General features: G+C 40.8%; 1 protein-coding gene across 5 annotated transcripts in view; it reads right to left on the bottom strand.

The window, feature by feature from the left end:
* LOC129706743 (E3 ubiquitin-protein ligase MGRN1-like) overlaps nucleotides 1–23,217 on the bottom strand; it is a 90,931-nt gene that overhangs the window by 54,774 nt on the left and 12,940 nt on the right. For all 5 annotated transcript variants that reach the window (XM_055651186.1, XM_055651189.1, XM_055651188.1 and 2 more), the window contains exons 2-5: nucleotides 18,889–19,007; nucleotides 11,832–11,920; nucleotides 6,374–6,520; nucleotides 1,999–2,116 (exon numbers count right to left, since the gene is read on the bottom strand). In XM_055651186.1, coding sequence (XP_055507161.1) covers nucleotides 1,999–2,116; nucleotides 6,374–6,520; nucleotides 11,832–11,920; nucleotides 18,889–19,007 — 473 coding nt within the window. The remainder of the gene's footprint in view (nucleotides 1–1,998; nucleotides 2,117–6,373; nucleotides 6,521–11,831; nucleotides 11,921–18,888; nucleotides 19,008–23,217) is intronic.

The raw sequence follows: 23,217 nt of genomic DNA, 5'->3' as shown, positions 1-23,217 counted from the left end.
GGTGGAACAGGCGGAGGATAATGGTTGACCTTAGTGGAACATCACAACGGCTGGGAAGGCAGATGAAGGCAGCAGCAGAAAAGGGTCTCCGGTCGTCTTGGATTCCATGCCACAGGATCCTGACCCAGATCTGTGAAGGATTGTGTGGTGGCTGTCTGTGCACCAGTCTCCCCACGTTAAACAAAGTCACGCACTGGCGTCCTCCAACCTTGGAGACACCCATGGTCAGTCATGACAAAGGGGGCCTAAGAAGAACAGGTTACACAGAAAAGCTGGAGAAACTCAGCGGGTGCAGCAGCATCTATGGAGCGAAGGAAATAGGCAACGTTTCGGGCCGAAACCCTTCTTCAGACGAACATCTCTTAGATTCAGACCACGTAACATCCAAGCCTTTGGCAGGAATTTTGTTCTACCTTCTAAATGTGTTTATATCTACTGTTTTCTCTGCCTTGCAACCTATCTTCAAAACAGTGTTCTGAAATACCTTGTGAACAGATTTGGCCAACATCATTTGCTAATGTCTAGACCATTTAAAGGACTTGTGTTACAAACATTCAAAATCTCTGCAATCTTCAATTGTTTTGAATCTAACATTCAAAAAGGTACATTTAACATTAAAATGTTGTCCCTTCACACCTTGGTCCATTGTTTTTTGTTGAATGAGAATTTTGACATATATAAAAGTTCCAACATGAATGAGGCTACGTATAAGATTGACAAAACTATATTCCTTCCCAGGATTAGACCCATGAAACTTAATGTATTCATCAGGCAAAGATAAAAGCTGAAAAAACTACAAATAGTGAATGCTGAACCAACGTAGAATTAATTAGTGTGTTATCCTCTTCTGTTACACCCCAGTGCAATTAATTAAAAAAAAGATTTTGCATAATCCTACACAGGCTGAAATAATTCATTTTTCAGTAAGTATTGAATGAATTTGCTGCTCAATTTAGAATTAATGTAATAATGTGAAGACAGATGCTCTCTTAGAATTCTCTCCAAATATTAGCAAGAAAATCATAAACACAAAATACTTGCGTAATCAGCTCCATGAGGAATTTTTTTTTTCATTTTTTTTTTTTTTTTTTTTTTTTTAATACTATTTTCTTCACACCAATAATAATGTAAAATCTCAAACAGCCAAATACCAATGAATGACACACAAAAACAAATTAGATCAGTAGATTGAGTACCCAGTATCCAGTCCATAGACACAAAATGCTGGAGTAACTCAGCATGATAGGCAGCATTCCTGGATACAAGGAATGGGTGACGTTTCGGGTTGAGATCCTTCTTCAGATTGAGAGTCAGGGGAGAGGGTGGCACAGAGATATGGAAGGTTAAGGGGTGAAAACAAGACATCCCCTGACTCTCAGTCTGAAGAAGTGTTTCGACCCGAAACATCACCTATTCTTTCTATCCAGAGATGCTGCCCGTCTCACTGAGTTACTCCAGCATTTTGTGTCTATCTGCAGTTCCTTCCTACCCAGTATCCAGTCCATCAGTAAGGTTTTGGATATTCTGACTCCACTCTCACACCTGATCACGAAATTCTTCGATAAAGCAAAAAGACCAAAATTATCTCAAATTTGAATGTTGAGAATAACTTAATATATTCATGTCTCTTGAAGAAATTCATCTTCAGCCTTTAAAAGGACAATCCCTCACTCTGATATGATGTTGTGTAACTCTGCACTTTCCCATGGCACAGTCCTGATCTGTCAGGTCTCCTTAGAATCTTCTGTTTCAATGAGATCAGCTCTTGTCCTTCTAAATTTGAGATTAGGAGGGATTGGCCGAAAAGCAAACACTGGACAAAATGAACCAAAATACTCACCCGCACCCATTGGCATGCAGGCTCACAAAAGAATGCTAGCATAAGTAAGGCTATGAAGGATTAATACAAGTTACGGAATCATATTCCAGAATGGGTTTCTGTCTTTAGAAGGAGAAAAAGTAAAAAATTAATGATGGGGAAAAAAAATGAGTATATACCTCATCTTCCTTCCAGTCGGAGAAGTCAATCTTAAAAGAAGGAAGAGAGAAATGCTGGCTCACTCCTCTCTTGCAATGGACAGTCTCAGAGTGCATGGATGGGTGCTTTGATGTATATCTGAAACAAAAGGAAATAACATGTAAAAATGCATTCTCCTATCCATTAAACAGGCTCAAGTATCCAATGTTATCAGTGGTTAACTTTATCCACACCAACACATTACCAGTACAGGAAATACTAACATTTGCAACGTTTCAGAGTTCAGTACAAACACATTTTAAAAAGGTAGCAAATCAACTCAACAAGGGTTCCTTCCGGTGTTTCCCCCCCCCCCCCCCCCCCCCGTTCTGAACAAAAAATAGAAATGTCACGTTGGTGGTTACGGAACCCTTAAAATCTAGACATTGTAAAATTTTGAAATTAATAGATGGGCAGTGTAGGAAGGAACTGTATATGATGGTTTAAAACGAAGATAGACACAAACAGCTGGAGTAATTCAGCGGATCAGGCAGCATCTCTGGAGAAAAGGAATAAATAACTTTTTGGGTCAAGACCCTTCTTCAGACTTCTTCTTGATCGGCAAAGACACTGAAGGGCTAGATTCCATGATTTATGACTATAACTATGTAAATTGCTGCTTTTGGGCAAGACACTGTAACTGAACAGAGAGGGAGGAGTCTGAAGAAAGGTCCCAACCCAAAACATCTCCTATCCATGTTTGTTAGAGAAGCTGCCTGGCGCTCTAGGTTACCCTGCTGATTGGAGCTGTAGGTGTATGGAGACTGGATGTCCATGGGAAACATGAGACAGTTGAAGTCAGGGAATTGGAAGTTATTGAAATGGCGGAAGGCATTACTGACGTGCCGCATGCAAGTGGGAAGGGACTGAACAAGGGCAGATATGGTGGTGTTGGGTATAAAGAAATGTGTTGAGAGTTTCGAGCAGATGGAAATGATATAGATACCAGGGTGGAACAGTGTAGATGTGGTCAGAGTGAAGTTGAAAGCGCTGGAGGTCCAGAGGATGGTATGAGGTGATGTCTGAATGCTGATATTTGCAAGTTAATGTGGTAGTCAGAGTGCCGGACTACAACAGCATCAACCTTGTCTACAGGTTCAAGGTGTAGGTTGGGATTGATCTGAAGTGAATGGAGTTTTACACATTTAGATGGGTGAGTTTGGAGCGGCTGATGGGAGTTTATTTCTTAATCGGTTCCTTTTGTTCCTGTGCTCATGGCAACATAATAACCAACACCCACTCACTCACCCCACTGCCCTTTAACACAATGCAGCCTCGGAAATGAATGTTGACTCAGTTGACAAAAGTGCAAAAAGAGATGAAAGGTAGGTTAAATCAAGGAAATCCTACATTAAAATATGAACAATGTTTCCTAATGAGATATGCTTCAAAGCTTTTGCAGTAAACAATAGCATATTCTGCACTGCTTACTTTCTATTATCATAACTAGAATGCATTTCTAATCTTGTTTCATGTAGTTTCAAGAATTATAATTGTTTATTGAAATCAGCATTACAACTTGCACTCGGCAGTTTTTTTTTCATAATGCTAAATTATAGGCAAACTACAGTGATTTTTAATTTAAATTCTTATTGATTTGTCTCAAAATCCACTTCATCTAGTGCCGGTAAAGTAATTGTCTGTCAAATCATATTTGAACAAGAGCAAAGACATGTCTATTTTATCCTGCAAGGAGCATGAGGGCAGGTCTCCCTCTGCCCTGAGATCATTGATGCCTAAGGCATGGATCACACTATATTCCCAACGAGGTCCACAGTGCAACCTTTGGCTAGAAAGCAGACCCCCAGCTCATTAGACGACGTCTCCTAGCACAACCAACTGGCTGGGCAGACAAAATGGCTTTGGTGGTCCAGACTCACTGGCTCGCAAAGTCAGCACATCTTCTGCAAATGCCTTTGGTGTTCATAACCCGAGCCCATTGACATTAAATTAAAAACATTTTAATTTTATTGCTGAGTGCTGACAACAGTTTCTGCTTTTGTTTTATGCTGCCAGCATCTGCATGTTTGCTTCATAATCATGAAGCTTTTCAGACGATGCTGAGAGAACGGGGTCCATGATAAAGGAATTCAGAATTAGAGAGTGCAAACCATCACAATAATGATTTGGACACAAAAAGCTGGAGTAACTCAGCAGGACAGGCAGGGAGACTGCAGTCTGAAGAAAGGTCTCGACACGTCACCCATTCCTTATCTGCAGAGATGTTGCCTGCCTCGCTGAGTTACTCCAGCTTTTTGTGTCTATCTTCGGTTTAAACCAGCATCTGTAGTTCCTTCCTACACATTAATGGGTTGTCCATTTCAGGAGGACCTGAGGAAGTATTTCTTCTGTGGGAATCTTTGGAATTCTATTCAAAGCTGAGATTCAGATTTCTGGACTGTGGAGGAGTTGAGTATTTTTGGGGACAAGCAGGAAAGGAATGGATGCCAAGATCAGGTCAGACTTGTGAAATGATAGAGGAGGTTTCAGGGGTTTCAGGGTATTAAAAAAAGATTCTTTAAGTGGCAAATTCTGCATTGTGGATATGTGCACATTTTCAAGCATGTGCAGAATATTTCAAGATTTGAGGAGATTTAGTAGCAGAACATATTCATGGAAAGTAATGGTCATCTAAAGCAGGGGCTCCCGACCTTTATCGTCCCGTTTACCCCACTGGCAACTTTTCAAAAGTAAATTTATGTCCACCCTGTCTTGTTCAGTTATTTGAGTTTACACTTCGACCATAATAACCGACTAAAGGGAAATTTTAAAATGCATTTTTTTAACAAATCCAGAATCAACAAATTTACCCCCTGGGGAAGCGAAATTTATTCTCTGGGGGTAATTTACCCCAGGTTGGGAACCCTTGATCTAAAGGCAGTAGGGCTATCAAATGCAAGAAGAGATTCAACTCTTCCAGCCTTTAAAGCTAATTAATGATCAATCAATGGTCTCAGGAATTACATATCGATGTTGAAATAATAAAATAATCATTATATTTTGCTCTACAGATGTATCTGGTTGTTCTTGGATTCCCTCACCACCTTGCTGAATATTACATCGCCAGACAATCCATTCCCTTCTTGCATAGAATCTTTTGAAACAAACCTACAGCCTTAAGCTCTGGAATATTCTAATGTCTCTCGCTCTCTAAATTTCTCCTCCTCAACAAGGTGTCTTGATATTACCTCTTTATCCACATTTTTGGTATTATCGCCCATGGATACTTCAATTACATCGTATCCTTTACAGTGTACAGTTTACATATTCTGTTGTGCTGCAGCAAGTAAGAATTTCATTGTTCTATCTGGGATTTATGACAATAAAACACTCTTGACTCAGGTCAATTTATTTTGGATGGGGGGGGGGGGGGGGGGGGGGGCATTTCATCATTTAAAAAGCTGCAAGATAGTTACACATTAGCTTGTGGTCAATTTATGAGTTTAGACCACAGTCATTTAACAACTCCAGCCCTGTCAGACAGCCACTCCCAAATCCTCAGTTTTTTTCTGCACTGATTTAACAGCCACACGTTTCGTGGATGATAGCATTTTAGTTTTATAGCTATAAATTTACAATTATCACCTTGAACCCCGCCTCCTCCCCAACTCCCTCTTAGAAACCACGTTCAGTTGCCACTTGTCTAATTCTAAACAACAACAATTACAACTCTGAAGAAGCTTGGGTCACATTCTAGGTATGGTGTAACCCTGTGTTGCATGAGTTGGGGCACGGGAAATTCATCGTTACGGACGTCACAAATAACTAGTCAAAAATTGAGATTTTAGAGTAAAAATTGGCTCCTGTGGATTTCGTGAAATAAATAAACAATTGCAAAACGTATCTGATCTAATTTACCATGGACAACAATTATAGGTTGCAGCTTCACAGTAGTGGGCTATTTAAGGGATTTTCTTTAGAAACTGAAAAGGCAACTTCTTCTATTGACACATATACAATGACATTTTATCAACAACATAACATCTATTTCTAGTTATTAAAACAATAACACTTTCTCTTCTGCCAACAATGCAATCAGAATCCCCTTGACAGCACAGCCACAGGGACATTATTGTTGAGGGAAAAGAACTTCCTATAAAAATGCTTATTACATGGGACATGGGTTTCAAAAAATAATAAAATCCATCTAGACTGGTTTCTGGGAACACAACCTGCCTGCATCGTGGGGTTACAATATATATCTGTTCAAGATTCCGTTTGCTTGATTTAATGCAAGGTACTGAATATGAAATATCAATGTTATATCCCGCATACTTTGAACTTTCTAAAAATAGTAATATAGTAAGGTTAACTGTTTGATTGATAATCAAAATTCAGAGCTAGTTATTAACTTACACTGCCATGCCACTCTGGAACTCCTCTGTTGCCTGGCAGTAGATCGTTATGGCAACACGTGCATCGGCATCGAAGGTGAATTCCACACTGTAAAGCACTTTCGGCTTCGAATTCTCATCAGGAGAATCGTCAGCTTCATCCTTGTATCTATGAGTAAAATAAATGTATACTTTTATTCATACACAGGATCTGGACATTTCTGGCATAATACATAGTTTAGTTTAGAGATTCAGCTTGGAAACAGTCCTTTGGCCCACCGAGTCTGCGGTGCCGAACTGCCACTCTTACACTAGTTCTACCCTACACATTAGGGACAATTTACAGATGCCAATTAACCTACAAACCAGCACGTATTTGGAGTGCGTGAGAAGACCGGAGCACCCGAAGAAAACCCACGTCACCACAGGGAGAAAGTACAAGCTCCGTGCAGACAGCAGCCGAAATCAAGATCAAATTTGGGTATTTCCCCCTCCCCAAAAGTTGGAACGGTCCACTGCTAGGAGGGAAACATAACCACACACTTATTACCCTGTAGAAAACACAAGTTGGAAAGGTGCCAAATTTGAAAATACATTCTGTACACTCACGTCCAAGACATTGATATTTACAAAGAAGTTAGTGATGCTGTCAAAGGGTAATGGAACACACGCAAAACAATAGATGACTTAGATTCTCAACCATTCAGTGAGATTAAAGCTGATCAGTGATCTAATTGTACATTTCCACCTTTACCCTTCATCTTTAGATCTTTACATGCACATTACCATGGAAGATCAAGACACAAGAGACAACAGATGCTGTATTCTGGAGCAAAAGAAACACTGTTGGGTGAACTCAGCTGGTGGAAGGTAAAGAATTGTGATGTTTTAGATCAAGGTCCTGCATCAGGACTTACTGAGGAAGATATTAACAAGGAGGTCAATGCTGCTGGAGCCTCAAAGGAAGATGCAGATAAAATACAGGACGGATAAACATGAAAAATTGAAAACTTTCTATAAATGTGGATAAATCTTAAGCTGCCGAGGGAAGAAAGAATGAAAAATGTATAGTATTTTCCAGTACTACAAATGCTACACAATTGTTTAAATATTGAACAAGAATAAATGCAGTAGTTTTACACAGCAAGTTTAATCAGATTGGTGGGGAGGTTGAGAAAGAATAATCAGAGGCAGACTAACTAATTACTTGAACATGGATTAATTAGGGAAGGCCTGCATGAATTCAATAAAGGGCAAAACATATTTAATTAACTTGATTCTGTTTTAATGAGTTAAAAGTGAGGTCAATGCAGTTGATATGTACTTTCAAAAGACCTTTGGCAAGGTGTCCCTTAATAGTGTTGTAATCAAGACAGATATCCACAGAGGGTAGTTGAGGCCAGTTCATTGGCTATATTTAACAGGGAGTTAGATGTGGCCCTTGTGGCTAAGGGGATATGGAGAAAAGGCAGGTACGGGATACTGAGTTTGTTGATCAGCCATGATCATATTGAATGGCGGTGCAGGCTCGAAGGGCCGAATGGCCTACTCCTGCACCTAATTTCTATGTTTCTATGTTTGATACAAGCTAGTGTGGCAGCATATGTAGAAAAATGGATCAGAGTCAAGGAGACGGGTCGTGGCAAATGATTGTTTATCAAACGATGTTCCCCAGCAATTGGTACTAGAACATAGAATGGTATAGCACAGGAATAGGCTCTTCAGTCCACGCCGAACATGATGTCAAGTTACCCTAATCCCCTCTGCCTGTACGTAATCCACTTCCTTCAATTTCCTGCATGTCTAAAAGCTTCTTAAATGCCATTGTCATATTTGCCTCCACCACCAACCCTTGCAGCATGTTCCAAACGCCCACCGCTCTGTGTAAATTGTTTTTTTTTGTTTTTTTTTAAACTGCTCCGCATATCTATTTTAAACTTTGCCCCTCTCACCTTATAGTTGTGTCCTCTTGTCTTTGACAATTCCACTCTGGGAATATTGTTCTGATTGTCCACCCTATCTATGCCTCTCAATTGTATATACTTCCCTCAGCCTGCAATTCTCTAGAGAAAACAATCTAAGTTTTCAACCTCCCCTTATAACTAGTCAAGAGTCAAGTCAAGAGTGTTTTATTGTCATATGCCCCACAGAACAATGACATTCTTACTTGCTGCAGCACAACAGAATATATAATCACAATAAATAATATAACAAAAAAACTCCAAAAAATTCCCAAACAATAACAATGCAATAATAATAAATAATAGTCTATTGTAGTTCATAGCTTATGAGGTTGTAGTGTTTAAAAGCCTGATGGCTGTAGGGAAGAAGCTGTTCCTGAACTTGGACGTTACAGTTCTCAGGCTCCTGTACCTTCTTCCCGATGGCAGTGGTGAGATGAGTGTGTGGCCAGGGTGATGTTGGCTGCCTTTTTGCGGCAGTGACTCCGATAAATCCCTTCCATGGTGGGGTGGTCAGAGCCGGTGATGGACTGGACAGTGTTCACAACTTTTTGTAGTTTTTTCCGCTCCTGGACGTTTAAGTTGCTGAACCAGGCCACGATGCAACCAGTCAGTATGCTCTCTACTGTGCACCTGTAGAAGTTCAAGAGAATCCTCTTTGACATACCGATTCTCTGTAATCTTCTCAGGAAGTATAGAGGCACTGATGTGCTTTCTTTATGATTGCATCAGTGTGCTGGGTCCAGGAAAGATCGTAGGAAATATGCACACCCAGGAATTTGAAGTTTTTGACTCTCTCCACCATCGTCCCATTGATTGTAAACAGGACTGTGGGTTCTCAACCTTCCTCTTCCAACTAATACCTTTTATTCCAGACAGCATTCTGGTAAACCTCTTCTGCGTCCTCTCCAAGCCTCCACTTCCTATCTGTAATGGGGCATTCAGAAATCCACACAATGCTCCAAATGTGACCTAGCCAAAGTAATATAAAGCTGCAACATGACCGACTCTTATACTCAATGCCCCGACATATGAAGACGGCATACCATGCACCATCTATACCACTCTATGCATTGAGTTGCCAATTTCAGGGAGCTATGAAAGGCTCGATGAAATTGAGGGAGCTAACTTTCAAGGAAGATGGACACAAAATGCTGGTGTAACTCAATGAGACAGGCAGCATCACTGGAGAGAAGGAATGGGTGACGTTTCAGGTTGAGACCCTTCAGCAGACCTTCAGTCTCAGGGGAGAGGGAGACGAGAGATATGTATGGGTAAGGTGTGAAAACGACAGATCAAAGCAGACGATGATCAAGGAAATGTAGAATGGTACAATGTTAGCCGAGGGGAAGATTTCAGGGAAATCCCACTTTCAGGGTGCTGCTTAAAGCTCAGAGTTGCAACGTTTCCAAGTTAAATAAGGCAAAGTCCCTGAAGCAAACTAAGTTGTGGTGTCAATTAAAAAAACACAAACATTAGCAGTACAAAATGTTCAAGAAGTTATCTGTAGAACACAAAACCTAAACAACAGACTCCACTTCAGCAACAAACAACCAGTCGATAAATAAGGTAAGACACAATATTAAATTAAAAAGGCTTATACAAGGACAAAACAAAAACCCGCAGGAGTAGAAAGCAAATTGTAAAGAAAAACAAAGAGATACAAAATAGTGCTCCAAATGGAAAGGGAAGAACTGTGCAAGGATTTCAAAGCTATTAAATATTTTTACAGATATAATCGAAAAAACAACGCCCAAGGTGGAGCACAAAAGGAAAGAGCACATTTTAATCCTGATATAAGTTTTGATATTTCTTCCCCCACAGATTAGATTAATTAGATTCCTTTATTGTCATTCAGAGCTTTCAGTCTGAATGAAATTTTGTTGCCTGCAGTCATACATATAATAATAAATAACAAAACATACAATACACACAAATTAACATCCACCACAGTGAGTTTACCTCCTCACTGTGATGGAGGCAAAAGTCTTCAAGTCTCTGTCTCTTCCCTCCTTGTTCTCCCTCTGCGCTGAGGCGATCCGAGCTTCCGTTGTTGTGACCCCGCCGGATGATGGTGAGTAAGTCCTAGCTCCGCGAACGGGCCCGTTTGAGCTCCGTGGCCCGGGGTGGTAGAAGTTGCCAAAGATGCCGCCCTCCAGTCCAGTGGACGCAGCTGTAGTTGCGGGAGCTCCGGAGAACAGGTCACCAACCTGTGACCTGCGAGCTCCCGACGATGTAGTCCACTTGGCCCGCAGCCGAGCCCCGAATTCAGGTCGCCGCCGCCGGAACGCCGCCTCAGCCCCGAAGCCAGGCATTGTCACCGGAACGACGCCACAGCTCCGAGTTCGGCCAGCCTCGCGTTGGTAAGTCCTGGCTGGCTCTGCCTCTGGAGCCTCGAGGTCGGTCGCAGTTGGAGGACGCCAGCTCCGCCATTAGGCCTCAGCGCAGACGGAGGCAGAGAAGGGGATACGACAAGAATAGTCGTATTCCCCCAAAGGAAGAGACAAAAAAAACATGTTTCACCCCCCCCCCCACACCACACACATACACAACCTATTAAACTAAAATTTAACTAAAACAAGACAAAAGAAAACAACAAAAAAAGTAAAAACAGACGGACTGCAGGCGAGCCGCAGCTGTCAACAGCGCCACCACTTCCGGAAATGCTGCTCGACCAACCGAGATGCTAAGATCATAAGGCATAGGAGCAGAATGACATCATTCGGCCCATCAAGTCCTCTCCTCTATTCGATCATGGCTGATCTACTTTTCCTTCTCGACACCAGTCTCCCCGTAATTACTTGCATTACCCATTGTCCAATCGTGCCCAGCCCATGCAAAGTTGAATACTTTCACACAAGCAGTTTGCTTGTACGTTTGCAAACTCGTTCAAAAATTGCTGTCAGCTACAGACGACATGACCATTTATTTATATAACGCCATTTTGACAATGTTTAGAGTTTTCCATGGCATCCATACTGCAGCTAATTAAACCTATTCCCAATTTCCCCATTTCATTTTCCACAAGGGTGGGGGAATCTCTCTGGTTCAGAAGGAAGTCAGCCCATCTGTACAGAAAGTTTTCTTAATAAACATTTTTTGTTTTACAATGCAGAATAATCAAAATATGTGTGACCAAACTGCAAAACGGAAACTTTAGCAAATGTATGATGTCGGTGGGGCCACACAGTGGCGTAGCAGTAGAGCTACTGCCTTACAGTGCCAGAGACCCGGATTCAATCCCGACTACGGGTGCTTGTCCGTACAGAGTTTGTACTTTCTCCCCGTGATCTGCGTGGGTTTTCCCCGAGATCTTCGATTTCCTCCCACACTCCAAAGCCATAAATGTTTGTAGGGTAATTAGCTTGATATAAATGTAAAACAATCGTCCCTAGTGTAGGATAGTGTTAGCGTGCGGAGATCGCAGTTCGGGGCGGGCTCAGTGGGCCGAAGGGCCTGTTTCCAAGCTGTATTTGTGAACTAATGTATTTTCTCCAAATCATTTGCACGGGTACCTACCTGACCAAACGAAGAGAGTCTTTTCGAATATTAACCAAACTGCGCAAGGTCTTCACCGGCTCGTGGGCAGCTGGTGTCACATATGGAAACTAAAATTGGAAAATAAAAGTTATTTCAAAGCACAAATGCAGCACGTCCACAAACAATATATCTTGCCGTCTTCAATTTTAATTCATTGACATGAAAAAAAAAAACAATTAAAAGGATACCTGCTATTGCTTTGTGGAACAGTTAGCAAGTACAAAACAAAAGCAGCATTTAACATACATAATGTGTAACAAAGAGGCTGTTGCCATGGTGTGGCTGATGTTCAATTGCAATTGTTAAAGGTTATTTATCACACAGGAGAGCAGTTTCTCCCCTCTCCCCACCCCGTCTCTCTCTACCCCCCTCTCACCCCCCATCTGAGTGGGGAGTGTCTTGTGTGCGTGTGTATCTTCGATTTAAACCAGCATCTGCAGTTCCTTGTTTGACCTTTCTGTCCTGGGCCTCCTCCATTGCCAGAGTCACGCCACATGCAATCTGGAGGAATAACACCTCATACTCCGCTTTGGTAGCTTACAACCCAATGGTATGAGCATTGAATTCTCCTACTTTAGTTGACGACAACCCACCATCCCCCTCCCCTCAATTTGCAACTCTCGATCCTTTTGGCCCACACCCATCTTTTCATCTCTGGCCTTTGTCCGACCCCTGCCTATCAAAAACCGTCTTCACCTCTTTTCACCATTACTTACCAGACTTTGTCCTGCCCCTCCTCTCTTCGTGCTTTCTTCCCCTCCATCCCCTCGCCCCACCAAAATCAATCTGAATGAGGCACCAACCAAAAAACGCACAGATCCACCATGTTCCCCAAAGACCTGCTGAGTTACTCCAGCACTGTTCATTTTCTAGAAATCTAAAATTCTTGCGTGCAATTTTCGTTCAAGGGTGTGCTCTGCATTATTTTTCTAAAAGGAATCTTTCCATAGCCCCAAGTGAACCTCTTTAAAATTGCTGAGATTTTGGTTGAAACCTTTTTGAGGAATGTTTTAATTTAAAAAACTTGACAATTTAACAATTTAATAAATTTCAGAAAAATTTGTTACATTGCTTTATAATCTGATACAAGCTGTTCGCCCAAATTTCACTCAACATTATTATGAACATAGACACAAGATATGAATTACGAAGAAAGACACAAAAAGCCTAGTGGGACAGGCAGCACCTCTGGAGAGAAGAAAGGGTTACAAATGATTGCCTAAAAGAGCAACGCTCACACCAAAAATTAACGCAGTGCAAGCTTTGAATGAAGAATTACATTTGGACAACATGTACAGTATACATCTATTGACAGCATGACAGACATGGATGTCGCTGGGAGCACTGCAAGTCGACTTTTTCCATGTCGCCTCCCTCGCGGCCTAACAGCACGGATTGGAGCGGCCTTTCCCGGAGTCGGGCCCAGGGCTTCAGCAGCGGGCGCAACGTGGAATTTTCCATTGCGGAGTGGATAAACTCTTGCCGGGGGTCGACAGAGAGGAGTGCACCGATTGCTGGCCTGGTGACTTTGGCATGATGGGGCTGTGGTCTGCGGAGCTTCTAGCCGTGGGCATGGCGAGCTTGGACCGCCGGCCTATAACATCCTGAAGCTGCGGTCTCTGGTAGGAAAGTGCCGATTCGGGCACTCCAAGCACAGAGTGTGTTTGACGGCCCCAACGTCAGAGGTTTGATCATCCCGACGAGATGGCCTGTACATCGGGCCGTCTGTAGCGGTGACCACGGAGAGTTTATAGCCCCGACCATGGATGAACAGAGGAGGGGGACTGACTGAATTTTGTTGCCTTCCACCACAGTGAAGAATGCTGTGGTGGGTGTTTGTGTTAAAAAGAACACACAATATTGTGTGTTCTTTTTAAGTGTATCGCTGCTGGCAAATTCATTTCACTGCACCTTCAGGTGCATGTGACGAATAAAATTGATTTTGACGAGGCGGTACATTTACCTGTTGAATTTTTACACTCTTTATCAACACCTGGCGGGATATCAGCATTTAACGGCTTTGGGCCAGTGCTCGCTGGGGTTTAGACGGATGAGGAGGATCTCATTGAAAGTTATCGAATATTGAAAGCCCTGGATAGACTAAATGTGGAGAAGATGTTTCCATTAGTGGGAGTATCGAGGACCAGATGGTACAGCCTCAAAATAAAAGGACGTACCTTTAGAAACGAGACGAGCAAGACTTTCTTTAGCTGGAGGGTGGTGAATCTGTGGAATTAATTGCCACAGATGGCTGTGGTGGCCAAGTCTTTGGGTATTTTTAAATTGGAGATTGATAGGTCCTTGATTAGTAAGGGTGTCAAAGGTTACGGGAAGAAGGAAGAAGAATGGGGTTAAGAGGAAAAGACAGATCAGCCGCGATGGAATGGTGAAGTAGACACTATTCACCAAATGACCTAATTCTGCTGCTATGTCTTATGAACCACATTACTCTGAACAAAAAGGAGCTCTCAGCATGTTACTCAAAAATTTGGATTCATCCATTCTATGCAATGACACAAGATTATCAGTTCTAAAATTATTACCACATGTAGATAAGGCTGCAGTAATGGCAGGTACTGCTGCTGGGGGGAAAATAATTGCAGGAATTAATTGCAGCTTTCAAAACAGGAATGGACAAATATTTGAAAAGGGAAAAATCTGATTCATTATGTTGAAAGGCAAGGGAGTGGGACTAATTGGATTATTTAAGAACCAGCACAGACATGATTGAATTAATACATTATTGTCACATGTACTGAGGAACAGTGAAATTCTTTTTTGCAAACAGTTCAGTACAAGTACTATTCCTTCCTTACAGTATAAACCTGCAAAATCTCTAAAAATCATAACTTTGCATAAGAAGTCACTCAAAAAGATGAACACATTTTACACAGTTAAGAATTTGTTCAAAATCTAAAGCCGTAAACAACTATCCCACCACTCAACCAAGATACTCTGCCAAATATTGTGTATACATACATGACTTAACTCAAAGCAAGGCGTAAATTTCCAGGCAGTGCAAATAACTAGAATTGGTGTTCAAGTCTTTACTGGGTGAGGCCGAATTGGGTAAACACAGAGTACAGCAGAGTTATTCATATTCAGTTTTTAGATCGATTCAGCAGCCTTTCCATTGTGGTTGAGGCAAAGCAAAATTCAGACTTATTGTAAATGGTGCCAAAATATGGCAACTCGTGTATGTGTGATCAATGCAAAAATAATTTCACTGTACAATGCACACATGGCCATAAAGCACCATTGAGTTTGAGCATTAGCATGTAAAGCGTTTGTTACCATTTCTGATGTAATATGTAACACTGTCTTTGTCCCAAATATAAACAGCTTCAGAGCTTGATGTGTTTAATATTACTGTTTCACTGCATCTAATGGAACTGAGATATTACAATACTTTTGTAAAGTCACACTGCATAAATTCTGCAAATAACGTTGCTCTGCTATTTTGTGGAATGAAAGTTAAACACGCATTTCTAGAATATTCGATGAGCCTCAAAATACTTGAAATAAAAGACATACGTGTATAAAGACACAGCACCCAATCTACACAGAGAACTATATCACAATCTTGTAAATTACCAAATTATTGGTCATAATATAATTTAAGGGTACATTTAAGGGTTTAGCAAACCTGATCCACACACTAGAAGGTCAGATGAGACATTCTGCTCAAATGTCGGAGATGGAAAATGTACTTGGAACTGAGCCAGGGTTGGCAAAGTGGTGTAGCTGCTGAAGCCGCTGCCTTACGGCACCAGAGACCCAGATTCAATCCAGACATGTTCGCATGGAGTTTGCTCATTCTCCTTGGGACTGCATGGGTTTCCACTGGATGCTCTAGTTCCCACCCATATCCCAAAGTCGTGAGGGTTTGTAAGTTAATTGGCCTCTATAAATTGCCCCCAGTGTATAGAGAGTGGGTGATCGATGGTTGGCATAGACTTGATGGTCTAAAAGACCCTTTCCATGCACTATAAAATAAATATGTGGTCATGTTCTCCCTCTTGCTAAAAACAATGTCCAACGTGGTTTGAGTCCCCAGTGCTAAACATGAATTCACTATCAATTTTATTTTTATTTTTATCAATAAATAGTCATAATATTTCCAACTATTATGAGGAAAGGACAACTGGCTGAATGGGGTCCATCTGCAGTCTACAAACCTAAAGGGGCTGTAACAGCATAACACAAATTTGGAAGCTATAAGTACACATCCTGGTCAGTGTAGGAAGCAACTGCAGGCGTTGGTTTACACCAAAGATGGATACAAAATGCTGGAGTAACTCAGAGGGACAGGCAGCATCTCTGGATAGAAGATATGGGTGATGTTTCATGTCAGCTGAAGAGGGGACTCGACCCTAAACGTCACCCATTCCTTCTATCCAGTGATGCTGCCTGTCCCGCTGAGTTACTCCAGCATTTTGTGTCTATCTGAAGAGGGGACTCGACCAGAGACGTCACCCATTCGTTCTATCCAGAGATGCTGCCTGTCCCGCTGAGTTACTCCAGCATTTTGTGTCTATCCTGGTCAGTGTGATGTTAATTAGGTCAGTTGTCAAATAATTGGCCACAACATTCTAGGCCGAGTGGTCTAACTGTTAAATCTAACTCCCAACTGCTGGTCAATGACTTATGTGAAAGGTGCCTGTATATGGATCTCATGTAAAAATCTGCAACCGCTCAACAGCTACCAAAACCCGTCACCCAAAGTTAATTAATTAATTAATTTGTCCATTGATAAGTTTATGAATGAATAAATTTATCGGCCATGTTCACATACAAGGAATTTGCCGGTGCTCCGCTTGCAAGTGACAACATGACATAGTGACAATTAAGAATGACACATAAAACATTCGTGGAAAAATCAAATTTAAACAAAAACCATTGGAATAATGTATGATTGGATATACCAAAATTTTTACTTGGGAAATTAACAGTAACGTACAAGGGAAGATTCATCTCTTTAGAACAAATCTTTACAATATCTTACAGAATATCATCAATTTATGTCAATTCCACTGAAAGTTAACAATGATGACGACTGCTTGTCTAATAATCTGAACTTTATTAATTGTTCTCAACACAAAGTTCACATTTCAGGTTGAAGATCCTTCAGACTTGTTGAGAACATCTCTGTATTTTTTTAAATGAGTTACAGCATTTAGTTTTCTGATAAATTTTAGAGGCCAACCGCCTTTGATCAGTTTTTATTTTATTCTACAAATCTCTAATTTGTTCCAAATGATTCAGATTATATATTGCATAAGACAAATCACAGATGGAAAAGTATCTGAAGTATCCGAATCAAACTGGATTCGTGATACTGCTTTTTTTTTGTTATCTGAAAATACACATAGAAGCCACATTCTTCACCGAGTTACACTGTGAGTTTGCCAACATTGCTCCATGGCAATTGATTGCAAACATGTGGCATGTGACCAAAGCTACAAATAGGCTGCTAAAAGTATCTGCAATGCAATGCACACAGACACCAAGAATGAAGGAAGTGGACAAATACGACAATTGTACACTGAAAAACTGAGGTGCCTCAGCCATCTGTACAGAAAGCAAGTCAAATTTCAGACCAGAAAACGAACATATTTAATGGTAAATATCTCACGGAACCATTTTGAAAACGATATTGCGCAGACTGAATACGTGTGTGTGTGTGTGTGTGTGTGTGTGTGTGTGTGTGTGTGTGTGTGTGAGATGGCAAATACATATGTCATTATCAATTACAATAGTTGAATGGTTATTATCAATTATACAATTACTACAGTAATCAGATAAATACAAAGACCATTGTGTGACACTGGTTATCTTTCAGATACTGCACATTTGTATCCACAACACAAGGATTCACATGACAATCCTTCCACTCTGAATTCCTGTTTATACGTCATCAGAGCAGAATTAGGCCATTAGGCCCGCCGAGTCAACTCAGCCTTCAAAGCCATTCTCCTGTTTTCTCCCCATAACCTTTGACACCCTTGTAAAATTAAGAACCTTTAAAAATACCCAATGAAATGGCTTCCACAAATTCACCACCCTCCAACTAAAGAAATTCCTCCTCATCTCCGTTCTAAAAGTATGTCCTTTAATTCTTACCCTGTGCCCTCTAGGCTGAGACACTCCCATTTGCGGAAGAATCCTCTCCCCACCCACTCTATCCAAGCCTTTCATTATTTAGTAAGTTTCAATGAGGGTGCCCGTCATCCTTCTAAACTCCAATGAGTACAGGCCCACTTAGCCCTGGGACAATTTTCGTAAACCTCCTCTGGAACCTCTCCAACTTCAGCATACCCCTCCTCAACGATGGGGCGCAAAACTGTTCACAATACTCCAAATATCGTCTGATCAACACCTTAAAGCCACAGCATTACGTCTATTGTTCTTTTTCAGGAAGCCAAATTATCAATTATAAAAGCCACTCATGATAAACCAGATTATTGTGCAAACAAAAGCTTATTTGTCAACCATATCAATTCTCACACACAAAATCTTTTCTCAACTGGTTCTTACTGCCTGACAGGTGGTCTGACCAAGCAATGTACCACCTCACAAAAAGTTTTGGCATCGTGAAGACATTATGCAACCTCAGCTCGATGGTTGGTTATACCTGTGTCCACTTGTGTTCTTTGTGGAATTAGAACTGTGTTAACCTGTGTGAAGAAAGACACAAAGTGCTGGAGTAGCTCAGCGGGACAGGCAGCATCTCTGGATAGAAGGAATGGGTGATGTTTCAGGTCGAGACGCTTCCTCAAACCTAGAGAAGGGTCTCAACCCAAAACGTCATTGATTCCCATCCAGCTATGCTGCCTGTCCCGCTGAGTTACTCCAGCATTTTGTGTCTATCTTCGGTGTAAACCAGCATCCGCAGTTCCTTCCTACACATTAAATTTCATGGTGGTTGGTCGGTCAATCTACAACATATTTTCTTGCAAAGGCAGTGAATTATTGATTCAGTACAATGCAAGCTTATTTTACAATAGTTGAACGGTTATTATTGATTGTATGATACCTGCACAGGACGATTTCCCAGGAAATTCAAGTCCATGTTCTCACCAAAAAGGTAACCCTCGGGGTGTGGCGTATCAAACTTCTCACCACCCATGAAGAAATGGCTTGCAAAATAATTCCCTGGAAGGTCAAACAACAATTGAGTTATTAACAGCAGTTTTTAAACTGCTAAATATCAAAATCACAGTGGTAACCATTGTGGGGGGGATGATTTTTGTGTGTGTGATTATTTTAGTTTGTGTCCAAGATGGCTGTCGGAAGGGAGAGTGTACGCTGGCACGGTTTAGCTGCCGCTGCTCTCTCTTCACATTGTGTTTTTGATTTTTTTTGTCTTTGGATCGAATTCTGTCTTTAATTTGTGTATTGGTGATGTCTTTATTATTTATTTTACTCCGATTATATGTTTTTTACTCTTGTTAAATTCTGTAAGGTGTCCTTGAGACTTTTGAAAGGCGCCCACAAATAAAATTTATTATTATTATTATTAAAATTGTCAACATACTTTATTTAAAATAATTTAAAATAACATTAAACATAAAGTATCTACAAACTGAACTAATTAAATTTTAATTTTAATCCAGAAATGTGTCGACTAAGTGCAGAAAATTAATCAGGAAGCTTTAAAAATATTGTGTTAAAAATATTTTTATTAAATTGCTCAGGGCTTCAACGAAACCACATTCGGAGTAATGAGTGCAGTTTTACTTTTTCTGTATCCAAAGAAAACCCAGAGTCAGTGCAACAGTTGACCCCTGGGGTGAGTGGATTTTTCTATTTTTATTTTTAACCTTTCGGGTAAACAGAACAAAAAATTCAATTTCTCACGAGTGACAAGCTATTACAAAGTTGATTCACATTTCAAAGTTTCCCCATATCAGCCAAACAGTTTGAACAGGAGGAATCTCCTAATTGATACCTTTGGTTGAGTGCTGTGGACACTCATCCAACTTTGCTTCCATTTTAATTTTAATATTGGTTGTCACATGTAAAAGATACAATGAAAAATTCAAGGCAAATCATACCTCACACGAGTACAATCATACCATACACAAGTACCACAGGTAGGGTAAAGAGAAAATTTAAACAGAGTGCAGTTACAAAGAAAGTGCAGATTTTTATTTTTTTTAAGTGCAAAGGCTGCAACGATGTAGATTGGAGGAACATCCTTAAGGTCCGTTCAATTGTCTGATTATAGAGGGGAAGGAGTTGTTCCTGTGAATTTTCAGTCTATAGGTGATCTCCAACCTGCTTCACTCGGGACACTACTTCAGAAAATCCAGTCCGTCTTAAAAGCACTGAACATTTTATTTATGTTTGCACCACAAATAAAAAATTTTCAGCACACACCTTTTATTAAACCCAGCAAGTAGTGACATTTCAGAACAGCCTTTTCTTCAACTCATGCCATTATATAAAATAGGCATTAAGATTGCCTCAATGACCAGGGATTATAATTTATACTAGCTATCTGCAAATATAACGTACAAAAGGAGCTGATTAATTTCAGAAATAGTACTGAAGGTTAGAACGAACATTTTAATCAAATAGGCTATAGGATACTTCTGTATTGTTGAGCTCTGAGATGAGAAAAGAGTAATTGAAGGGATGAAATACATGTAAAAGCAGATCAGGAACGAATAATAAATGCTATCCACGGGAAGTTTTGATTATTTTGTTCACCAATACTGTTATGAATTTCAACAGTTGCCTATACATGATATACAGAAATTAGATATTTAATAAAAACCTGCCTGTAAAATCAACTTGTATCAATAACTGAATTAAAGTACAATGACTAGAGATTAAAAAAAAATAATGTACATGGTATTTGTTTCAGTTCAGTCCCAAACTGCACTTGAATGAGCGATGAGGAGTGAACTACCCCAAAATAAAATAATTATTCATTTGTTATTTAAATCGCAAATTTAATGTTCTTGAAAAAACATTGTTTAGGATTGTTTCCATGAATCTGGGCCTGTGAATCCGAGTATCCAGGAATTTGTAAGATTGTGACCATCTTACACATTCCTGTAGAGATCCGAAAACATCTGCCAACAGAAAACAACAGCTGTCAGGTGGTGCTAAAATCCTTCACCTAAAACGACAGCAACTAATATTTTCCATTCATTGCGGTAATGAGAAATGCTGGCTCTCATGAATATCCATGACATACTGACAGTTTACATACATTGTCCACTGGCAGTGCAATGCAAATCTGATAAGCGTTCTCAATAGCGCCATTAGCCATGATAGGGATCAGTGATTCCTAAATGATTCCTACCTGCATGCAGAGATGGGAGATTGGGTAAAGCGTGCAATAGGTTGAAAAAAAAAAATCATCACATTTTAATCATGAAGGAAATATAGCTAGAAAATTACAAGAAATTTATAACTAAAAGAAAAGATAGTCAGGCCACCAGCTCTGTCTATCGTAGGCTGCAGCAAACCCCTGAATTACTAAAACACCCCAAATTCATTACAAATCCGAAATAGATTGGGAAAGAAGCATACAGTGCCCTCCATAATGTTTGGGACAAAGACCTGTCATTTATTTATTTATTTGCCTCCGTACTCCACAATTTGAGATTTGTAATAGAAAAAAATCACATGTTGTTAAAGTGCACATTGTCAGATTTTATTAAAGGGTATTTTTATACATATTGGTTTAACGATGTAGAAATTACAGCTGTGTTTATACATAGTCCCCTCATTTGTGGGCACCATAATGTTTGGGCCACATGGCTTCACTAATTGGTCAGGTGTGTTTAAATGCCTCCTTAATGCAGGTATAAGAGAGCTCTCAGCACCTAGCCTTTCCCCCAGTCTTTCCATCACATTTGGAAACTTTTATTGCTGTATATCAACACGAGGACCAAACGTTGTGCCAATGAAAGTCCAAGAAGCCATTATGAGACTGAGAAACAAGAATAAAACTGTTAAGAGACATCAGCCAAAACCTAGGCTTACCAAAATCAACTGTTTGGAACATCATTAAGAACAATTGAGAGCACTGGTGGGCTTACTAATTGTAAAGAGACTAGCAGGCCAAGGAAGACCTCCACAGCTGATGACAGAAGAATTCTCTCTATAACAAAGAAAAATCCCCAAACACCTGTCCGACAGATCAGAAACACTCTTCAGGAGTCGGGTGTGGATTTGTCAATGACCACTGTCCGCAGAAGACTTCATGAACAGAAATACAGAGGCTACACTGCAAAATGCAAACCACTGGTTAGCCGCAAAAATAGGATGGCCAGGTTACATTGCCAAGAAGTACTTAAAAGAGCAACCACAGTTCTGAAAAATTAAGAGCATGGTTGTTTGGTAAGAAATGATGGGGGGGGGGGGGGGGGGGGGGGGGGGTGGGGCAAGAAAGAATGAGCACACCAGGTTAGTGTTAATAATCCTTAGGCAATAATAGTGGATATGATGCCGCAGACATTCCTTAGTCAGTTCACCCCTGCAGTGGGAGAAGATTTCAGACTGGTTGAACCCGACTCTAGGACTAAAATAAGCCAAATATCTTCAGCCTAAGTGTGAATGAAAATGAAGCAAACTCCCACATTGTCAAATCCCTGCTTGTCGAAACCAGCCGTGATAAGTGTGCTCCACTCAAATCCTGATTCTCACTGAAAAATGTATGATTGATGATTGAGGCAACAGCTGGTGATCAAAATTTACAACATCACTGTTAACAGCGATAAAGTGTTTCAAAAGAGTATAAAAAGCTGTTAGAAGAGTATAAAAAGAATATGAAAAATTAAGCTGTCTTTTAGTTTAGAGATACAGCACGGAATTAGGCCCATGGGCCCACCGAGTCCGCACTGACCAGCGATCCCCGCACATTATCACGATCACAATAGGGACTATTTTACACATACCAATCTAATTAACCTGCAAGCCTGTACGTTTTTTGGATTATGGGAGGAAACTGAAGATCTCGGAGAAAACCCACGAGGACACGGGGAAAATGTACAAACTCCGTACAGACAGCACCCATAGTCGGGATCCAACCTGGGTCACCAGCGCTGCAAGCGCTGTAAGGCAGCAACTCTACCTCTGCGCCACCGTGCTGCCTCAACTATATGTAGCAACAAGAAACTGCAGAAGCTGGTTTATTCCAGATAAGACACAGTGCTGGAGTGACTCAGCAGGTCAGGCTGCATCTTTGGTGAAAAAGGATGGGTGATGTTTCAGGTCAGGACCCTCGCAACACGAGGGGTCCTCGAGAAGGGTTCAGACTCTATGCTGAAGAAGGGACCTGACCCGAAACATCACCCCTCCTTTATCTCCAGATATGCTGCCTGACCTGCATAGTTACTCCAGCACT

Source organism: Leucoraja erinacea, chromosome 20 (assembly GCF_028641065.1).
Source record: "Leucoraja erinacea ecotype New England chromosome 20, Leri_hhj_1, whole genome shotgun sequence".
In the NCBI taxonomy this organism is placed as follows: Eukaryota; Metazoa; Chordata; class Chondrichthyes; order Rajiformes; family Rajidae; genus Leucoraja; species Leucoraja erinaceus.
This window is presented reverse-complemented; position numbering and strand designations above follow the sequence as displayed.